Source organism: Pseudochaenichthys georgianus, unplaced genomic scaffold (genome assembly GCF_902827115.2).
Source record: "Pseudochaenichthys georgianus unplaced genomic scaffold, fPseGeo1.2 scaffold_1496_arrow_ctg1, whole genome shotgun sequence".
NCBI lineage: Eukaryota > Metazoa > Chordata > Actinopteri > Perciformes > Channichthyidae > Pseudochaenichthys > Pseudochaenichthys georgianus.
In genome coordinates, this window is record NW_027262342.1 from 12,501 (window position 1) to 32,986 (window position 20,486).

Sequence of the window (20,486 nt, forward strand, 5' to 3'; positions counted from 1 at the left end):
GACTTTCCTTCAGACTTTTGAAATCTAAACTAAAAAGGGTGATTGAAAAAGATATCAATTGGATTCCAGCTCGTATTCTTTTCAAATGTTTCGCTGCCTTTTCTTAAATAAGCCCCGCCCCTTCTTCTCTCTCCGAGACGTACGATTGGACTCATACCGCAGGAAGTAACACAGTGCATTTATCACGCGCAAAACTCTTTGACAATCATCGGTAACAAGCGTCCTCCCCTTCCGGAGGCTCGGCAAAACAACCACACATATATAAAACAGGAACAATTAAGAATTTAAACATAAACAATGCTAACTGCTAACGGTCTTTTTCAACGTTTTAGTGTTTAAAAAAGGGGGGGGGTTGAAGGGAAAAGGTTTGAGTCGAGCTAATATTAGTTTTCCTTTTCTGCACCCACACACTGCAGCTCTTTTAGCTGGTAACTACATTTCCCAGCATGCCCGGCGTGGGTTAAAAAGGTTCTATGGGGTAGTGCGGAGGTCCGGAAGATCATAAACTGTGCCAATATACAAATCAATATTCATTTCACCCTCTGACCTCTTCAATCCCTCTGTACTCGCTTAGCTTCCACTGACTCCCCGCTGCGGTCCGGATGCTTCTCCGCGCATACATTCAATATCAAAAAACAACAGTGTTACCGGAGTTTAGGGAAGGACCTGGACTCGCCCGACCCGCCCTCCCCAGGGAATGTCTGATTATGGTAAGAAAAAGGGCCTCAGTGACAGTACACGCTTTTAAAAACATAACAAAGTAAAGGAATAAAAACAATCTGGAAAGGCGGCAGAGGGGAGAAAAGGCAAAGGGGGGTTTGCCTCTTCTCTCTGCCACCTTTCTCCAAGTCTTTCCATCTCTCAAGGAAGGAGGGACAACCCAAAGTGATGCATTCTGGGCCGTTAAGAGACACACACAAAGAGAGGAAAGCAGAAGCGGGAGAGGTGGAGAAGAAGAAGAAGAAATAAATCTCCCCTAATAAAAACTAAAATGGCGACCGTAACAACCGCCATTTCCCGCTCGTCGTCGTCGTCAGTCTGTCCTCCGCCCGTCACTCAAAACAAAGTGCTCCCGTCCCCTCCTCCCACCTGAAGGCTGTCCGCATGCGTAGCTCCGCCTCCTGTTTCAATGTGATTGGCTGCCGCCGCAGCGACTGCTTCTAAGGAGGCGGGGTCAAAGCCAGGCTCCGCCCCCAGCGCGTCGGCCTCCATCTTCACGCTGTCGGCAAGGAAGGCGGAGTAGGCGTCGCTGTCGGCCATCAGCAGCTTCAGTTTGGGGATCCAGCTTTTTCGCACCACGCGCCGGGCGTTGGTGCACATGTCGGCCGCGATGGCGTTCATCTCGCTCTCCTTGAAGCTCGGAGCGAAGTTCTGGCAGTAGACTGGAGGAAGAGGGGGAAAAACAACTTGTAAGATAATGATAAACGAACAGAAAAGGCAAGTGGATAGTGAGGTGTTTTCAAATAGGGCTGCACAGTTTTGGGGACATTTAAACTAAAATATATTTTATTTAGACGTATCTCGCTCTCCTTAAACACGCTCACACCGGAGTACTTTCCTCGTACTTTTCCCGTTTAGTTCCGTTAGTAGCCCTTATGTTGCGTTCACACCAAAAAGAAGAGTACTTAGTGCCGAGAACTTTTACCCCCATTTTAGTCTCACCAACGGAAAGAGCCCAACCACGGCCCGTAAAACTCTGAAAAGTTTTGTGAAGCCGCCATTTTATTTGCTGGCATTAGCATTATTAGCATTAGCCCAGCGCAGAAACGCAGAGAGACTAACTTATGGCAACACAAAATAAAACATGGGAGCGGTGGAGATGAGGAGGTGTCGGCGTTCTGGCGATTTACTCTGAAGGCTTCAGTAGAAGCTGCTGGGAGTCCCAGCAGCTTCTACTGAAGCCTTCCCCAACTCCGGGGACTTCCGGCCGGGGACTTCGGGCGGCAGTATACGCCGTGAAGTGGTTTGCGGCCTGCCAGTAAAGCAGAATAAGAAGAAGAAGAAGTGACGTCAGCGGCTTCATTTGTGTAATCTTCCCTCAGGGACTTATTCCGGTGTGAACGCGATCGGCTCTTTAGTTCCATGGGGGCAATAAGTACGGCAAAGTACTTGGTGTGAAAGCGGCTCTTGAAGCTCGGCACAAAGTTCTGGCCATAGACTGGAGGGATAGTGAGGTGTTTTCAAATAGGGCTGCGCATAATGCTGAAAAGAACAGATTGATGCCATTCATGTAAAGATGCAATGTACAATATGCTGCGACAATGTTTGACACTAAATGCCAATAACAAAAAAAATTGGGTTGTAAAATAAATAAGATCTATACTAAAATATATTTTATTTATTCCGTAGAGTACATTTTCTAGGCCGGGACATTTCTGGAGCACCTTCATCCTTAATTCAGAAATGATAAGGCCCGTAAAACGTATCGCGCTTCCTGCAATTTTAATATTGGAATAATCCTTGTTTAATTTTTCATCACATTTAGTTGAATTGACCATGTACATTTCAAAGCTGCTAACTTTGCATGCCGACAGCTCAAAAATCTGGTGTGTGTGTGTGTGTGTGTGTGTGTGTGTGTGTGTGTGTGTGTGTGTGTGTGTATGTGTGTGTGTGTGTGTGTGTGTGTGTGTGTGTGTGTGTGTGTGTGTGTGTGTGTGTGTGTGTGTGTGTGTGTGTGTGTGTGTGAGACTCACATTTGACAGCGTGCAGCACTCTGTTGTCCAGAGGTTTCCGGCTGGGGTCGTTGGTTGAAGAGCGGATGCCGGTTCCACAGCTGTTAGCCAGAGTGCTCCTGAGCAAGGCAAACATAACAGAGAGAAAGGCACACGTTTAAAATATTACACAGATAGTTTTTAATACTTCTAAAAACATGCCCTTTCTGTGAGAACCGACACACCATGTGTTCAAAGCCCACATTTTCAGAGCCGGATGTGTTGACTCTCACTGAGGTTCAGTCTATAATGCAGCTCAGCTTATATAGTGCCCTCTCTCTACCTCTGCCAACCAGGGGATGTTCTGTTGGCAAGGAGAGGACTCTTTAAAGTAGAGACACTACATACTGATATACACCTGAACATCAGCAGGAGAGGACTCTTTAAAGTAGAGACACTACATACTGATATACACCTGAACATCAGCAGGAGAGGACTCTTTAAAGTAGAGACACTACATACTGATATACACCTGAACATCAGCAGGAGAGGACTCTTTAAAGTAGAGACACTACATACTGATATACACCTGAACATCAGCAGGAGAGGACTCTTTAAAGTGGAGACACTACATACTGATATACACCTGAACATCAGCAGGAGAGGACTCTTTAAAGTGGAGACACTACATACTGATATACACCTGAACATCAGCAGGAGAGGACTCTTTAAAGTGGAGACACTACATACTGATATACACCTAAATATCAGCAGGAGAGGACTCTTTAAAGTAGATACACTACATACTGATATACACCTGAACATCAGCAGGAGAGGACTCTTTAAAGTAGAGACACTACATACTGATATACACCTGAACATCAGCAGGAGAGGACTCTTTAAAGTAGAGACTCTACATACTGATATACACCTGAACATCAGCAGGAGAAGACTCTTTAAAGTAGAGACACTACATCCTGATATACACCTGAACATCAGCAGGAGAGGACTCTTTAAAGTAGAGACACTACATACTGATATACACCTGAACATCAGCAGGAGAGGACTCTTTAAAGTAGAGACACTACATACTGATATACACCTGAACATCAGCAGGAGAGGACTCTTTAAAGTAGAGACACTACATACTGAAATACACCTGAACACCAGCAGGAGAGGACTCTTTAAAGTAGAGACACTACATACTGATATACACCTGCACATCAGCAGGAGAGGACTCTTTAAAGTAGAGACACTACATACTGAAATACACCTGAACACCAGCAGGAGAGGACTCTTTAAAGTAGAGACACTACATACTGATATACACCTGAACATCAGCAGGAGAGCACTCTTTAAAGTAGAGACACTACATACTGATATACACACTGCTCCTTTAATAAATATAGCTTTATTCCCCCCGGAGCCACACAAGCTTCAATGTTTAAATAAAAACCTGCTGACAAAGCTTCTCTCAACAGGACTAAGTGTGAAATATCCAATTTGAACAATACAAGATTGTGCCACTTTCTACTCACCCAGAAAAAATCAGGACATTCTGATGTGGAGTTTCAAAATAAACTCCACATCAGTGGAGTCCATACTGATATATGGACTCCACTGATGGACTTTAAAGTAGAGAGACTCCATACTGATATACACCTAAACATCAGCAGGAGAGGACTCTTTAAAGTAGAGACACTACATACTGATATACACCTCTCCTGCCGATGTTCAGGTGTATATCAGTATGTAGTGTCTCTACTTTAAAGAGTCCTCTCCTGCTGATGTTCAACTCCACTGATGTTCAGGCAGGAGAGGACTCTTTAAAGTAGAGACACTACATACTGATATACACCTGAACATCAGCAGGAGAGGACTCTTTAAAGTAGAGACACTACATACTGATATACACCTGAACATCAGCAGGAGAGGACTCTTTAAAGTGGAGACACTACATACTGATATACACCTGAACATCAGCAGGAGAGGACTCTTTAAAGTGGAGACACTACATACTGATATACACCTGAACATCAGCAGGAGAGGACTCTTTAAAGTAGAGACACTACATACTGATATACACCTGAACATCAGCAGGAGAGGACTCTTTAAAGTAGAGACACTACATACTGATATACACCTGAACATCAGCAGGAGAGGACTCTTTAAAGTAGAGACACTACATACTGATATACACCTGAACATCAGCAGGAGAGGACTCTTTAAAGTGGAGACACTACATACTGATATACACCTGAACATCAGCAGGAGACGACTCTTTAAAGTAGAGACACTACATACTGATATACACCTGAACATCAGCAGGAGAGGACTCTTTAAAGTGGAGACACTACATACTGATATACACCTGAACATCAGCAGGAGAGGACTCTTTAAAGTGGAGACACTACATACTGATATACACCTGAACATCAGCAGGAGAGGACTCTTTAAAGTGGAGACACTACATACTGATATACACCTGAACATCAGCAGGAGAGGACTCTTTAAAGTAGATACACTACATACTGATATACACCTGAACATCAGCAGGAGAGGACTCTTTAAAGTAGAGACACTACATACTGATATACACCTGAACCTCAGCAGGAGAGGACTCTTTAAAGTAGAGACTCTACATACTGATATACACCTGAACATCAGCAGGAGAGGACTCTTTAAAGTAGAGACACTACATCCTGATATACACCTGAACATCAGCAGGAGAGGACTCTTTAAAGTAGAGACACTACATACTGATATACACCTGAACATCAGCAGGAGAGGACTCTTTAAAGTAGAGACACTACACACTGATATACACCTGAACATCAGCAGGAGAGGACTCTTTAAAGTAGAGACACTACATACTGATATACACCTGACATCCAGCAGGAGAGGACTCTTTAAAGTAGAGACACTACATACTGATATACACCTGAACATCAGCAGGAGAGGACTCTTTAAAGTAGAGACACTACATACTGATATACACCTGAACATCAGCAGGAGAGGACTCTTTAAAGTAGAGACACTACATACTGATATACACCTGAACACCAGCAGGAGAGGACTCTTTAAAGTAGAGACACTACATACTGATATACACCTGAACATCAGCAGGAGAGGACTCTTTAAAGTAGAGACACTACATACTGATATACACCTGAACATCCAGCAGGAGAGGACTCTTTAAAGTAGAGACACTACATACTGATATACACCTGAACATCAGCAGGAGAGGACTCTTTAAAGTAGAGACACTACATACTGATATACACCTGAACATCAGCAGGAGAGGACTCTTTAAAGTAGAGACACTACATACTGATATACACCTGAACATCAGCAGGAGAGGACTCTTTAAAGTAGAGACACTACATACTGATATACACCTGAACATCAGCAGGAGAGGACTCTTTAAAGTAGAGACACTACATACTGATATACACCTGAACATCAGCAGGAGAGGACTCTTTAAAGTAGAGACACTACATACTGATATACACCTGAACATCAGCAGGAGAGGACTCTTTAAAGTAGAGTCACTACATACTGATATACACCTGAAAATCAGCAGGAGAGGACTCTTTAAAGTAGAGACACTACATACTGATATACACCTGAACATCAGCAGGAGAGGACTCTTTAAAGTAGAGACACTACATACTGATATACACCTGAACATCAGCAGGAGAGGACTCTTTAAAGTAGAGACACTACATACTGATATACACCTGAACATCAGCAGGAGAGGACTCTTTAAAGTAGAGTCACTACATACTGATATACACCTGAACATCAGCAGGAGAGGACTCTTTAAAGTAGAGACACTACATACTGATATACACCTGACTATCAGCAGGAGAGGACTATTTAAGGGTCCATTCTGTTTCCACGTTAGGACTTAAATCTTATTAACGAACCAAAGTTAGAAGAACCAGCCTCCAACTTAAAGTGGACCTATTATGCTATATTGGAAACATGTATTGTAGGACCATACCTATAAAAAACATCCCCCATTGTAGCCATGCCTCATTCTGCCCAAACCCCTCTTTTGCAGCCCTGTTAGAGAAATGTGGATTTGGGGTCCTTAGCTTGAAAAAGAAGAAGAAGAGGAGGCGGAGCTAATGCCTGATCAGAATTCTACCGGAGACAAAGTTCAATTCTGCTGTGATAAAACGCCATCCTGTTCTAAACCACATCAAGGATTATTTCTGAAACAGTATGGAGCTCAAATGCTTTTTCTCTTGCAGGTTTATCACAAGGTGAGTTCCTTTCTTTATTTCCTGCTTTTTAAACACATGTGCTCTCCAGTACAGGTTAGCTCTGAGTGTTAGCGAGGCTTGCTAATGTAAACAAAGACGAGATTACGTCCAAAACACGTCAGGCATTGTTTCCGATAGCAATTTTCTGTGGGTCCGCTGCCGATTTGACGTCAAATCTGTACCCGCTCGTTGTTCCCCCATTTTTTTAAAAGATTTGGGTACGGAGGAAAAGAGAAAGGGTTTTATTTTCTGACGCTGCGTGAGTTCCCCGACGCACCGGGGACACATGTATAAAAGACATCACAAAGTGCATTTAGCATGATAGGTCCCCTTTAAGAAAAAGTATAAATACTATCGACTTAAAATACTCCATTAGTAAATAAAAGTCCTGATTTCAGAGTGTTATTTATTTAGAAGTACAGAAGTATAATGAGCTAAACGTACTCAAATAATACAATAATTACTTCACAGTATTATTATATCATGTTTTTATTACCTACACGTACTTTTTAAGCGTCCTTTCATGAACACACCAAAGTGAAAAGTACGACTTCCCAAATCTGAGACTGCACCATTTATTATTTTCTAGCCCCACCCACTGACACACACATACCTGTTACTGCACTCAATGTACGTTGGACTGCATGTTGATCACTGACCTGTCGAAGAAGGCGGCCAGCAGGCGTCTGAGCAGCACTTTGTGTCTCGTCCCCGCGCTCACGTGGCAGTTCATGAGCTGAGCGCGGGAGATGAACACCGAGGTGCCGCTCACCAGCTCCAGCTTCTCCGCCGGGTCGCCCTCCTCGTACATCTTGGGGTGGCAGCGGTTCCCGATCTGACTGATGAGTTCTGCGGGGAGCGAGGCCAGATCCTGCCGGGCCCGAGCGCCTCTGCCCCCCCGCCCGTTACCGGAGTCTGGGGGTAAGTCTGGGAGAGCCTCCACCCGCTCACCGACCACTGAGGAGGGAAGAGGGGGGATTTTTAGGTTATTTTTTACTTACATTCAGAGTTTGAGTTTCACTGGACATTTTCGAAGTGCCAGTTTTAAAGCGTATTCAAAAACGTATCTTGAGAATGTAAATATGTTTTCCCATTTTTTGTTTTGTTTTGTTGTTAGATAATAGAATATAATTTACTTACAATTAAGACAAAACATTTAAAAAACGAAAACATAAACACATTTCTCAAATGTTAAAGGTAAGTTTGAGAAACCGGCTCGAGGTACACTTGTTGTTATATTCCATGGAATGCTCTGAACATCCCAATAGCAATGAATATCTGAAGTGCTTTAACAACAAATCCATAAAAAAACATCATCTGTGGAAGCCGTGGCGCTGTAGAAAGTACGACCAATCATCTGCCTCGGCCCGGCTAAAGTAACTGGATGGCCTACCTGCCTGTCAGCCTTCCATCGGGGCACAAACTGATCTCGTGCCCTCATTGGTCATGTGCGCGTTCGTGCGCGTTGGGGGAGGGGCTCTGTGAGGAAGTGGCAGATTCTTTCCGGCTGTGTATTTTCAAATTCTAGCGATCTCGAGCTGGTTTCTCAAACTTACCTACCCCACCTTTAAAGATCAAGAAAATTGGTTAAATTAAAAACCAGAATTGTCAAAATAGTTAATATTTAAAAGGTCACCCATCATGCTATGTTTAGGCAATAGCAGAGCTCTCAGAGATATAGAAATATATAAAAAACATGTCTATGAAGTGTTTTGCTCCAAATACCAAACAGATCATTCTAGCCACGCCTCATATCCCTCTGTTTCACTTCCTGTTTCTAAAGTGCTGATTTGGGTATAAAGCTTTAAAAAGGAGGGGTCTGAGCTCATGCGGGACCCGGCAGCTACCGTCTAAACTAAATGCTGCCGTGATGAAACGCCATATCATGGATCATCAAGGATCTGAAACAGTCTGGAGCTCAAAGGCTTTCTCTCTTGCCGGTTATACCACAAGGTGAGTTCCTTTCTACTTCCTGCTTCTTCACACACATGCTCTCCAGCACAGGTTAGCTCTGAGTGTTAGCATGCTAATGTGAACACCGACCATATTACGTCCAAAACAGTCGGGCATTGTTTCTGGTAGCGACTTTCTGATTGGGCCGTGGGTCCTCATTTCTGATATTACGTCATATCGGACGCAAATCTGGATCAGCTCCGTTGTTCCCCGTTTTTAGAGATTTGGGTACGGAGGAAAAGAGAGGGTTTTATTTTCTGACGCTGCGTGAGTTCCCCGACACACCGGGGACACATGTTGATGTAGAGAAGACATCAACAAGTGCATTTTGCATGATAGGTCCCCTTTAAATAATGATTATTTTGCACAGTTTAATTATCATATACCATTACAGCTCATTAAAAGTTATTTACATAAAGTGTTCTCGTGGGAAACTTCCAATTCCCCCAAAAATAACTTTTAGAAACTCACTTAAATTGCGGTTTAGCTCAACTTAAGTTATTAATACATTTGCTAATGACACATATTGCATTCCATCTTCCAGACTTAGCACGTAGCCTCCTGCCCAGAAAACGTGTTAACTTTTCCATAACAAACGTCATCCAGCAGAAAAAGCCTGCTCTACCTTTAGCCGTGATGCAAGTGAGATAATTCACAAGTGTGTGTAGAAGGCCTCTCTCCTTTCTCCACTCTGCATCGCGTGCTTCTTCGCCTCCATTCATGCATTAAGATCATTTAGTGCACTTACTAAAGTGTTTTTACTCTCCCTTTAGTCAGCTGGAATTAGAGATTTTAATCTATGATGCAGTCGCAGGTCAGTGGAGACACGTTTGGATCCAGAGGAAGGTTCTCAATAATAATACATTGTATTTATATAGCGCTTTTCTCTGACTCACAGTCGCTTTGCAATATGAAACGAGAGGGTTGGGAAAAAAAGAAAACTACTATCTTGATGTTTATGGTGGAAAGGTGAAGCATTTGCAAAAGGAACATTCAATTTCAGAGCGGATCCAAATGAATGGGCAGATTAAAATAGTGGCTTTCATTCTTCAACTTCCTTCTATTGTGTCTATTCATTGCTTGGGAGTGAAAGCGCTTTAAAGGTCCCAAGTCACGGCCATTTCTACTGATCATATCGGGAGGCTGTGGCGCAGTGGATTAGTGCGTTGGTGTTCGGATCAGGTTCAAACCCCACTGCAGTCAGCATGTCGTTGTGTCCCTGAGACGCTTCACCCCAAATTGCTGCTGTGGGGATTGTCCACAGTACTGAGTATGTCAGTCGCTTTGGATAAAAGCGTCTAATAAGTAAGAAGTATTGTCATAATTCCATTGTTGAGGTCGACTAGAATAGATTTAAATTGTGCAATGTTCCAAACTTCTCTGCCCTAAACGGCTTGTTGGAGCTCCTGCCCCCCCCCGTCCCTGTGAGCCCACTGTGCTCTGATTGGTCGGGACGTTGCTGCTCGCCGCTGCTTCGAGGAGCGGACAGGTTTCCGGGTCGGCGATACAGCGAGAACAAGCGAAACTCATCCTGAGCACACACACACTCACAGCCGAAGTAAAAACAACAAGTGTGGCTTGATATTGAGAAAGAAAAAGGTTTCTAACGCTGTGAGTCAACGGGTCTGCGGAGAGCGTTTCTCCGCCTTCCCGACTCGTCTGCAGCGTTCAGGGAGCTCTATGCAAGTCAATGGGACTCCCTGCTAGTTAGCCAAGGGGTCCTGGTGTGGGAGGGGCTCCGTGGATTGGTCCATTTGGGCCAACCCGGTCATTTGTTGTTGATCTGGGAGTTCACACGTCACAGAACCAGGAAGCAAACAATGGGAAAAGAGAAATGTCCAGCGAGGCGTTCTGGGGCAGCAGACAGGTCTTTCTGTGTGAGAGTTTTACTCCTACAGGGTGCACTTTGAGGGTCTGTGACTCTGCAGACTTTACATGCAGAACAGCCTTCATAGCAACAAGGGGACGGGTAACAACCGGAAAAGCATGGCATGGGTCCTTTAACACGTCAGTAAAACACAATGCGCCGATCCTTTCTCCGGAATAACCCCAGAAGGTTTTTTTAGGGGGAGTACAAACAAACAAGGACAAACAAAGACTATCAACGGGCATGGATTGGTTTGGGGGGCTACGGGGGGGTAGAGTAGAAGACATGAGTTTGAGGGGAGATTTGAAGAGTGTGAGGGACTGGAAGTCACGGAGATTTTGGGGGAGGGAATTATTTCAGAGCTGCCACGGAAAAAAGGCTCTGTCTCCGAAGGATTCTGGGATGGATAGGAGACCGGCTGAGGTGGATTTGAGGGACCGTTGGGGTTGGTAGGGGGTGAGAAGGTCATGCTCTTTTATAATACCATATTTTATCCAATATGTTCCTCGGAGAACTTTTTATGTGATTGTATTTTCTCCTCATAGCTTTGTGAAGCACTTTGAGATGATGTTGTTTTTAAGGTGTTATCCTCCTGAATCAATCCTGAACCTTAAAGGTCCCGTCTCATGGCCATTTCCACTGATCATAATTCCAGTGTTGAGGTCGACTAGAATAGATTTATACTGTGCAATGTTTCTCACAGCGTCTCTGTAAAGTATGTGTATTCACTCTCTCCACTAAACGGCTCGTTGCAGCTCTTGCCCCCCCTCCCTGTGAGCCCAGTGTGCTCCGATTGGTCGAGACCAGTCGGGACGTTGTGGATCGCGCTGAGCTCCGTGGAGGTGTGGTTTCCTTGTTTAGCGATACACAGCGAAACACAGCCAAACTCACCCTGAGCACACACAAAGTCGCAGCCGAAGTAAAAACAATAAGTGTGGCTTGATATCGAGAAAGAAAAAGGTTGATAGACGCTGTGAGGGTCTGCAGAGAGAATATCGCCGCGATCCCAACTGTCTGTTATCAGCCTGCAGCCAGGGAGGAGAGATCAGCAGAGCTGCCTGCACTGAGTGTGTGAGGAATAGGGATGCCAGCGATTATTCGATTATTCGAATATTCGCTACAGTCTCCATAATCGAATATTATTTTTAAAAATCGATTTTATTTATAGATATATATATTCTTTTTTATGTATTTTTTTTTTTTTTCTGGCTTAGTTTCAACCAAAATATATGGTCGAATAATCGATTATTATTCGCCAGGGCTGCCGAATAATCGATTTTGATCATGGTCAGTTTCTGGCAACCCTAGTGAGGAAGTCCGTGGATTGGTCAATTTGGACCAATCAGCGGGGGCTTAACGTAACGGCTCCGCGGATTGGTCCATTTTGTTCCGGGTACGACATGACATCATGATGTACCCGGAAGAATCAAATGGACAGTGACGTATCTCCAACGAGGCGTTTTGGGGACGTATTTTCTGTGTTAGAGTTTTACTCGCTACAGGGTGCACTTTGAGGGTTTTGACTCGGCAAACCGTCACATGCATAAAAACCTTCATAAGAACAAGGGGACGGGTACTAACCGGAAAAGCATGACATGTCACCTTTAAGACTTTAAGGGCCACAAACTCTTTAAAATGCTGTTTGTGTAAAACTACTGTAGCAAAGTCTTCTATCCAACTTAACTGTTGATGATACTGCGAACATCTGTATAACCAAACTACCATCTGATCATCCTTTCAATTTAATACGTAAGAATATGCAGAACATAGTGACATCACTATGTATTACTCCTGCTCCTATTAGTTAGCGCTCCAACACATTGTACATGAGGGGCGGGACATGTCTGAGCGGTTGACCAATCACAACAGAGCTGGCCAGCTAACCAATCAGAGCAGACTGGGATCTAGTTACAGGCAGAGGGTAAAAAGAGGAGCTGCAGCACAGACAGGAGAGGACTCTTTAAAGTAGAGACACTACATACTGATATACACCTGAACACCAGCAGGAGAGGACTCTTTAAAGTAGAGACACTACATACTGATATACACCTGAACACCAGCAGGAGAGGACTCTTTAAAGTAGAGACACTACATACTGATATACACCTGAACATCAGCAGGAGAGGACTCTTTAAAGTAGAGACACTACATACTGATATACACCTGAACATCAGCAGGAGAGGACTCTTTAAAGTAGAGACACTTCATACTGATATACACCTGAACATCAGCAGGAGAGGACTCTTTAAAGTAGAGACACTACATACTGATATACACCTGAACATCAGCAGGAGAGGACTCTTTAAAGTAGAGACACTTCATACTGATATACACCTGAACATCAGCAGGAGAGGACTCTTTAAAGTAGAGACACTACATACTGATATACACCTGAACATCAGCAGGAGAGGACTCTTTAAAGTAGAGACACTACATACTGATATACACCTGAACACCAGCAGGAGAGGACTCTTTAAAGTAGAGACACTACATACTGATATACACCTGAACACCAGCAGGAGAGGACTCTTTAAAGTAGAGACACTACATACTGATATACACCTGAACATCAGCAGGAGAGGACTCTTTAAAGTAGAGACACTACATACTGATATACACCTGAACATCAGCAGGAGAGGACTCTTTAAAGTAGAGACACTTCATACTGATATACACCTGAACATCAGCAGGAGAGGACTCTTTAAAGTAGAGACACTACATACTGATATACACCTGAACATCAGCAGGAGAGGACTCTTTAAAGTAGAGACACTTCATACTGATATACACCTGAACATCAGCAGGAGAGGACTCTTTAAAGTAGAGACACTACATACTGATATACACCTGAACATCAGCAGGAGAGGACTCTTTAAAGTAGAGACACTACATACTGATATACACCTGAACATCAGCAGGAGAGGACTCTTTAAAGTAGAGACACTACATACTGATATACAGCTGAACATCAGCAGGAGAGAACTCTTTAAAGTAGAGACACTACATACTGATATACACCTGAACATCAGCAGGAGAGGACTCTTTAAAGTAGAGACACTACATACTGATATACACCTGAACATCAGCAGGAGAGGACTCTTTAAAGTAGAGACACTACATACTGATATACACCTGAACATCAGCAGGAGAGGACTCTTTAAAGTAGAGACACTACATACTGATATACACCTGAACATCAGCAGGAGAGGACTCTTTAAAGTAGAAACACTACATACTGATATACACCTGAACATCAGCAGGAGAGGACTCTTTAAAGTAGAGACACTACATACTGATATACACCTGAACATCAGCAGGAGAGGACTCTTTAAAGTAGAAACACTACATACTGATATACACCTGAACATCAGCAGGAGAGGACTCTTTAAAGTAGAAATGAAACTGCTCTCACCTGCTGCCCCAGCGTTCAACATGCTGTACATGGTGTACATGTTGCAGATTTGTCGGTACTGTTCTTCGGCGCACTCGTCCACCACGTCGTCCTCTTCCTCGTCTTCATGGTAACTAATTGGCGAGTCGCTGGTGTACACGCTCAGCGTGCCAGGGCTTGTTCCATCGGGGGTCCCGCCGTTTAAGTTATTGTTGTTGTTGTTATGGTTGTTGTGGTTACTGTTGATAACGGCTCCTCCCATTGAAGTGGCAACACCGTTTCCACCCATCATGGCGGCGTTGGCTGTAGGTACGCGCCCAGATGCATCCTGGGTAATGTTGTTGGAGGAGGAGGACGAGGAGGAGGATGTTGAGTAGCGAGCGTTCTTCCTCATGCCGCCCCCCCCGCCGCTGTCACGGTTACTGCCCTCCCACAGTCGCTTAGCAACAGGGGTGCAGACCACCGAGTAGGGAGAGCCCTCCTGCTGAGAGAGAAACACTGGTTTATTTACCTTTATCTGTAAACAACTCGGAAATAAACAATAACAAAGAACGCACTAACAAATATAAACTAACTATTTTAATAATAAAGAATAAAGAGATTAGTCTAATGTACGAAGAAACAGCCAGAGGCCAAAATGTCAACACTTTTCGTTATGGCGTACGAGCTAAATTGCTTATTTCATATTGATCTTCTCTACATGCAAGTAAAGTGGGTTTGTATTTATTAGTTTCTCTCAGTACCATTAAGATACATTTCTTTTTTTATTAAATAATGAGATATAAGTATATATATAAGTAAATATAAATATGGATCCAAGCTGTTGCCTTACAAAGCAATTCTGTTGAAGGTGCTAAAATGCAGCGATTTTAAAACATTAAAGCATGTAACCATGTTCTAACAGAAACAGAAAATGCAAGCATGAACCTGGAAATGATTATATATATGAACTTTGTGACCTTTAACAGCTTTTGGCATCTCAAGGTTAGCCTCTTATAGAGCATTTAAAGAAAGACCTCTGACTTTTTCAAATAGTTTGTCTTTTGTTTTGTCAGATAGAAAAGAATAAATTAGGTTGACATGACTCAGCATTTTAGCCCTTGTATAAATCAATACTGCTGTAGTTCCATTATAGCCCATCATTAGCCGCCTTTAGCTTAGCGGTGGAGACGTGAAGTCATGTGACCGTGCTGTAGTTCCTTTATAGCCCAACATTAGCCGCCTTTAGCTTAGCGGTGGTGATGTGAAGTCATGTGACCGTGCTGTAGTTCCATTATAGCCCAACATTAGCCGCCTTTAGCTTAGCGGTGGTGACGTGAAGTCATGTGACCGTGCTGTAGTTCCTTTATAGCCCAACATTAGCCACCTTTAGCTTAGCGGTGGTGATGTGAAGTCATGTGACCGTGCTGTAGTTCCTTTATAGCCCATCATTAGCCGCCTTTAGCTTAGCAGTGGTGGCGTGAGGTCATGTGACCGTGCTGTAGTTCCTTTATAGCCCAACATTAGCCACCTTTAGCTTAGCGGTGGTGACGTGAAGTCATGTGACCGTGCTGTAGTTCCTTTATAGCCCAACATTAGCCTCCTTTAGCTTAGCGGTGGTGACGTGAAGTCATGTGACTGTGCTGTAGTTCCTTTATAGCCCAACATTAGCCACCTTTAGCTTAGCGGTGGTGACGTGAAGTCATGTGACTGTGCTGTAGTTCCTTTATAGCCCAACATTAGCCACCTTTAGCTTAGCGGTGGTGACGTGAAGTCATGTGACTGTGCTGTAGTTCCTTTATTAGCCCAACATTAGCCTCCTTTAGCTTAGCGGTGGTGACGTGAAGTCATGTGACTGTGCTGTAGTTCCTTTATAGCCCAACATTAGCCACCTTTAGCTTAGCGGTGGTGACGTGAAGTCATGTGACCGTGCTGTAGTTCCTTTATAGCCCAACATTAGCTTTTACTTCAGAAATCATAAAGTGGTGTTAATATGTTGAGATTATCAGCATAAATGAAATGTTTGTTTGCCACAGAGATTATTTTTCTGTTATAATCCAAAATCACATCAAGAAATCCAATTGGCTTTTTGTGGAGGGGTCAGCCTACAAAAAGACGCCATCCCTGCACAACTTCATCTATGCAACACTTTGCTTATTTCAGGATTGTTAGCGACGTCCTACCTGCTGTGGCTGTGGTGTGGAGGCCATCTGTTCTGTCTTCACTTTGGACACCAGAGGGAGGGGAGTGAGACAGGAAGAGGGTCTCACAGATGAAGGAGCAACGCCTCCTCCCACCGTCTGAGTGACGGGGCTCTGGGGCTCTGATGTGGGGGTCTCTTCGGTGTGTAGACCCTGAGAGTCACAGCTCGGAGAGGACACCTGGAGGGGAAGTTCATTATTTATTCAGCTGGATTTCTTTACCCGTCCATATCTGAGATTCAATAATTAGGATCCATGTGTCTGTGATCCTCTCCAGAAGGGAAGGAGTCATCGCATACAGAGCATCAACTAGTTCCTGAGCAGTGTCCTTCACATGCTGATATGCAAGAGAGGGAGTTACACAGTCACAAGATGGAGGAATGCTGGTAGAGTTTTTTCTGAAAATGTTGGACTGGGATCAAAGGAAATGTGTCCGAAGCATCCAGAATGGACACTAGTTGAGTACTAATATTTGGCATCAAAGATCTTGGTATATTTATAATCTTATACGTATTCGATGATCAGATAGTTCCTTATTTTGAATACCAGAATTACACTTAATTAAGCAGCAAAATTATAGTTAACATCTATGTCTGCCCAAAATGTCCTCACTTCCTCATTGACTCCTACTTTATTTGGACATGTATTAATTAATCCCCCCAAAAATGTGTACGTGAGTTAACAGCGACCTTTGATCATCAAATTACTATCTATTCATCCTGAGTCCACAAGGACGATTGTGCAAAACTGAACAAATCCCCTCCAGGTATTCAGGAGAATGCGACGGAAATGCGATGCCTCTGGCTAATTTTAGATCATCTATTTTAGGTAAAGCTTCTTCTTATAACTTGTTATCTTAAAGAGGACATATTGTTCTCCTTCTCAGGTGTATACTGCATCAGTATTTAGTGTCTCTACTGGGACATGTCTCCATGCTCTAATGTTCAAATAGCTCTTTATCTTTCTCATACTGCCTGTGCTGCAGCACCTCTTTCCACCCTCTGTCTGAAACCAGAGACCAGTCACACAGGGATTGCAGCCTTTGCAGACCATTTACATGCACTAAAGGGAACAAACCCAAAAGCATGAAAGGCCTCTTTACATCTGGTTATGTCTCACTAATATGACAAGTTGTCCTGCTTGTGTACAAAGGTAAGGGTTTTCACTATCCTACAAGCTCAACATGTTATATTTTTTACATTAAAAGTATTTTCCCATCGATCGTTGGTGGCTCGCCAAAGAACACATCCTGAGCAAATACTGTAATCTAACGCAGTGTTTTTCAAAGTGGGGGGCGCGACCCCCCGGGGGGCCGCCAAGGGGGTCACACCCCCCGGGGGGCCGCCAGGGGGGTCACGCAAAGTTTGAGGGAAAGGGGAATTATTTATCCTTTATTTATCCAGGAATGTCCCATTGAGATACAAGATCTCTTCTTCCAGGGAGTCCTGAATATTTTTTTTTTAAAGTTACATTTTATTTATTTTTTAAATTAATAACTGCATATTCATCAATCTGTGTCCTTTGATGCCAATCTTTTAATATTTTCTACTTATTTTATTCACACGACCGCCCTTCAAGCCAATCAGAATCGAGCTGCCGCTACTGAGAGTGAAACTGAGTATCTGCTCAGCTTTTGGAGCAAGTGAGAGCTAGTGAATGTTTCGCTCTGCAGCTGGATGAGAGCATATTCAGCATGGATATATATGAATATAAATATGTTTATTGTTAATATTACTGTTGAATATTATATATAATACTATTAAGGCATAAGTAGCTTTCAAAAATGCTAAAAATATATGTTAATTGTTCATATTACTGTTCAAAATTATATAATATTATAAAAACAGAAATCACTTTGAAAATGCTTTAAAAATATGTTTACTGTTGAATATATATTGTGTTAAGAATGTTTAAAACAGAAGACACAATGAATGTAAAGAATGACTAACAAAATATAAATACAAAAAAATGTTAGAAGAATAACTGATTATTAATTAATACAAATATTTATTAAGACAATGTATTAAGCTGTATGATTAATTTGTCATATTTTCCATCATAATGTACTCATCATTTAAAAAAAGAATTGCAACAGGGGGGGTCCCCGCCAGAGGATAATGCTATATGGGGGTCGTTGGCATGGCAACGTTTGGGAACCCCTGCTCTAACATACTTCACGTAACACATATTTGGTACCACACCACCTCTGTGTCTGGAGGTGTCAAGAGTGACTTTTTTAGGAAATCAGCGTTGCTCGTTAATATGTAAATGTATGCAGCAAGGCAATCCAGACCTAATCGGATCATCTGCTACTATAGAGGGAACCTGTAGTGGCAGCGCGATCCTTTAATTATGTTTCTGTCACAAGAACGTGTCTACAAACACCGACGCCCCCCAGTGCCATGCATAATGTCACACCACATGTGCCGTGGCAGCAGCTCCCACTTTATTCATGCTTGGATAATTTATTACAACGGACTTTTTACACATATAGTATCATTCCTATGCATTGCTACTATTTATAAGGGGCCTATTATTCTGGTGTTCAGGTGTCTATCAGTATTACGTGTCTCTACTGTGACACACACATAGTGTCGTTAGAGTAGAAGTCATTCAGCGCGAGTGAAGAAGACTTTAAGCTCGCGATTTGCGACACATGCAAGTCCAAAATTAGCCTTTGAGGAACAACTTTAAAAACAGATAATAATGGACAACAAGAAGGTCCTGTAACTTAGCGCAGTTTAGGAAACCTGTAAGCAGTGGTCGCCATAACCGAATATTTGATTTTTTTTTTTATAAGAATGGCGGACAAAGTTTCCCCGCAGCGAAGCCCCGGTGCTTCGCCGTGTTATGCATGCCCGTCAAAAAGGAAATGACATCGTTTCCAAACCTAACTTTGCCAACAGATCATTGAAATGTCTGGGAGTTTTTGCTTTACGCTGTGCGCGCTTATCACCGACGGGTAATAATGGATTTTGACTGACATTTTAAGATCCTGACGGGCAGCGAAAAAGTCTAGCTCCACCACTGCATGTAATGGCGCGTTTCCACTGCAGCGGGTAGCTCGCTTTAAGCGAAGTAACAACATACTGATACCGGTTAGTAAAAACCATGAATTAATGCTTTGACAAGTCTGCAGACAGACGGCAGCGAAACACCCTTTAAAATGCGTGTTTTCTGAATGGAGATCGGCTAAGCTAACGTTACATATGCTCCTTCCGTCCACACTCACAGCAACGGCCTACAGACATAAATAAACCAGCGACTGTGTTCTCCATGACACAGACAGTCTGTGGTGTGTACTTGTTTAACTTTTGTCTAGTTTCTGAACAGATATGAGGAGCTGTGAGCTCCGAGTGCTAAGAGCTAACGGCTGTGTTGTTTTTTGGGGCGCTCATTGAAGATGACGTCACGGCTCCGCCTACACTGCGTTACTATGGTAACTGCCCCAGTTCCTAAACTGTAATGGAAGCGCAGCATTAAAGTGAGCCAAAACCAAACCGAGCGAGGCCTGCAGTGGAAACGCGCCATAAGTTATCTCATGGTCAATTTTTTATTATGAACACAATGACATTTACTTTTTGGATTACAAAACTAAAGGAGAAAAAATTTCGTTGCCGTCCATTAGATTCCTTAAAATAAATGGCAGAAAAATTGGAATCAAGAAATGTGTAATTGGTGCATTTCTATTTATACACATGTAATACATCGTTAAATCGTTGTGTATGAATGCTTTAGCATCCATTTTCAATGTAAGAAGAGTAACAACAGTTTGGGAATTGGTGAATCGTTATTTATGCGTGCACTATGTTCTTGGACAATTGTACTTTTCTATGGTTTCAAGTTTGAGCCTGAGACTTCAGATTTTCATTGGCAACAACCACCAATCAATCATTTGAATCTCTGACACATTCAACCTTTGCTCGTTTCTGTTGAATTGCTTCACATCAGCTTACCTTGAGGAAAAACTCTGTCCCTTTCTCCATGATCTGTTGTATCTGCAGGAATCCGGCGGTGTACATGAGCAGGAACTGGTCCCCCACGTTCATGCTGAGGCGTCCCGTGTAGCAGAAGGCCAGGATCTGCTGGAAGCTCTGCGGCTGCACAGCAGGGGGCAGCTCCACCACCGAGCTCTTCCCCCCCGCGTTGAACAGGTCCCTGAAGTACGAGCTG

At 43.2% G+C, this 20,486-nt stretch overlaps 1 protein-coding gene across 1 annotated transcript in view; it reads right to left on the minus strand.

Annotated features, from left to right (window-relative positions):
* LOC117441116 (nucleus accumbens-associated protein 1-like) overlaps positions 1-20,482 on the minus strand; it is a gene marked incomplete at its 5' end in the record, with an annotated part of 23,122 nt that extends 2,640 nt beyond the window's left edge. Inside the window, 6 exons of the mRNA XM_034077317.2 lie at positions 1-1,382; positions 2,694-2,791; positions 7,582-7,879; positions 14,155-14,614; positions 16,296-16,493; positions 20,270-20,482. The exon at positions 1-1,382 is cut by the window's left edge and continues 2,640 nt beyond it. Of these exons, the coding sequence (XP_033933208.1) occupies positions 1,057-1,382; positions 2,694-2,791; positions 7,582-7,879; positions 14,155-14,614; positions 16,296-16,493; positions 20,270-20,482 (1,593 nt within the window). The remainder of the gene's footprint in view (positions 1,383-2,693; positions 2,792-7,581; positions 7,880-14,154; positions 14,615-16,295; positions 16,494-20,269) is intronic.
* Positions 20,483-20,486: the final 4 nt, after the last annotated feature.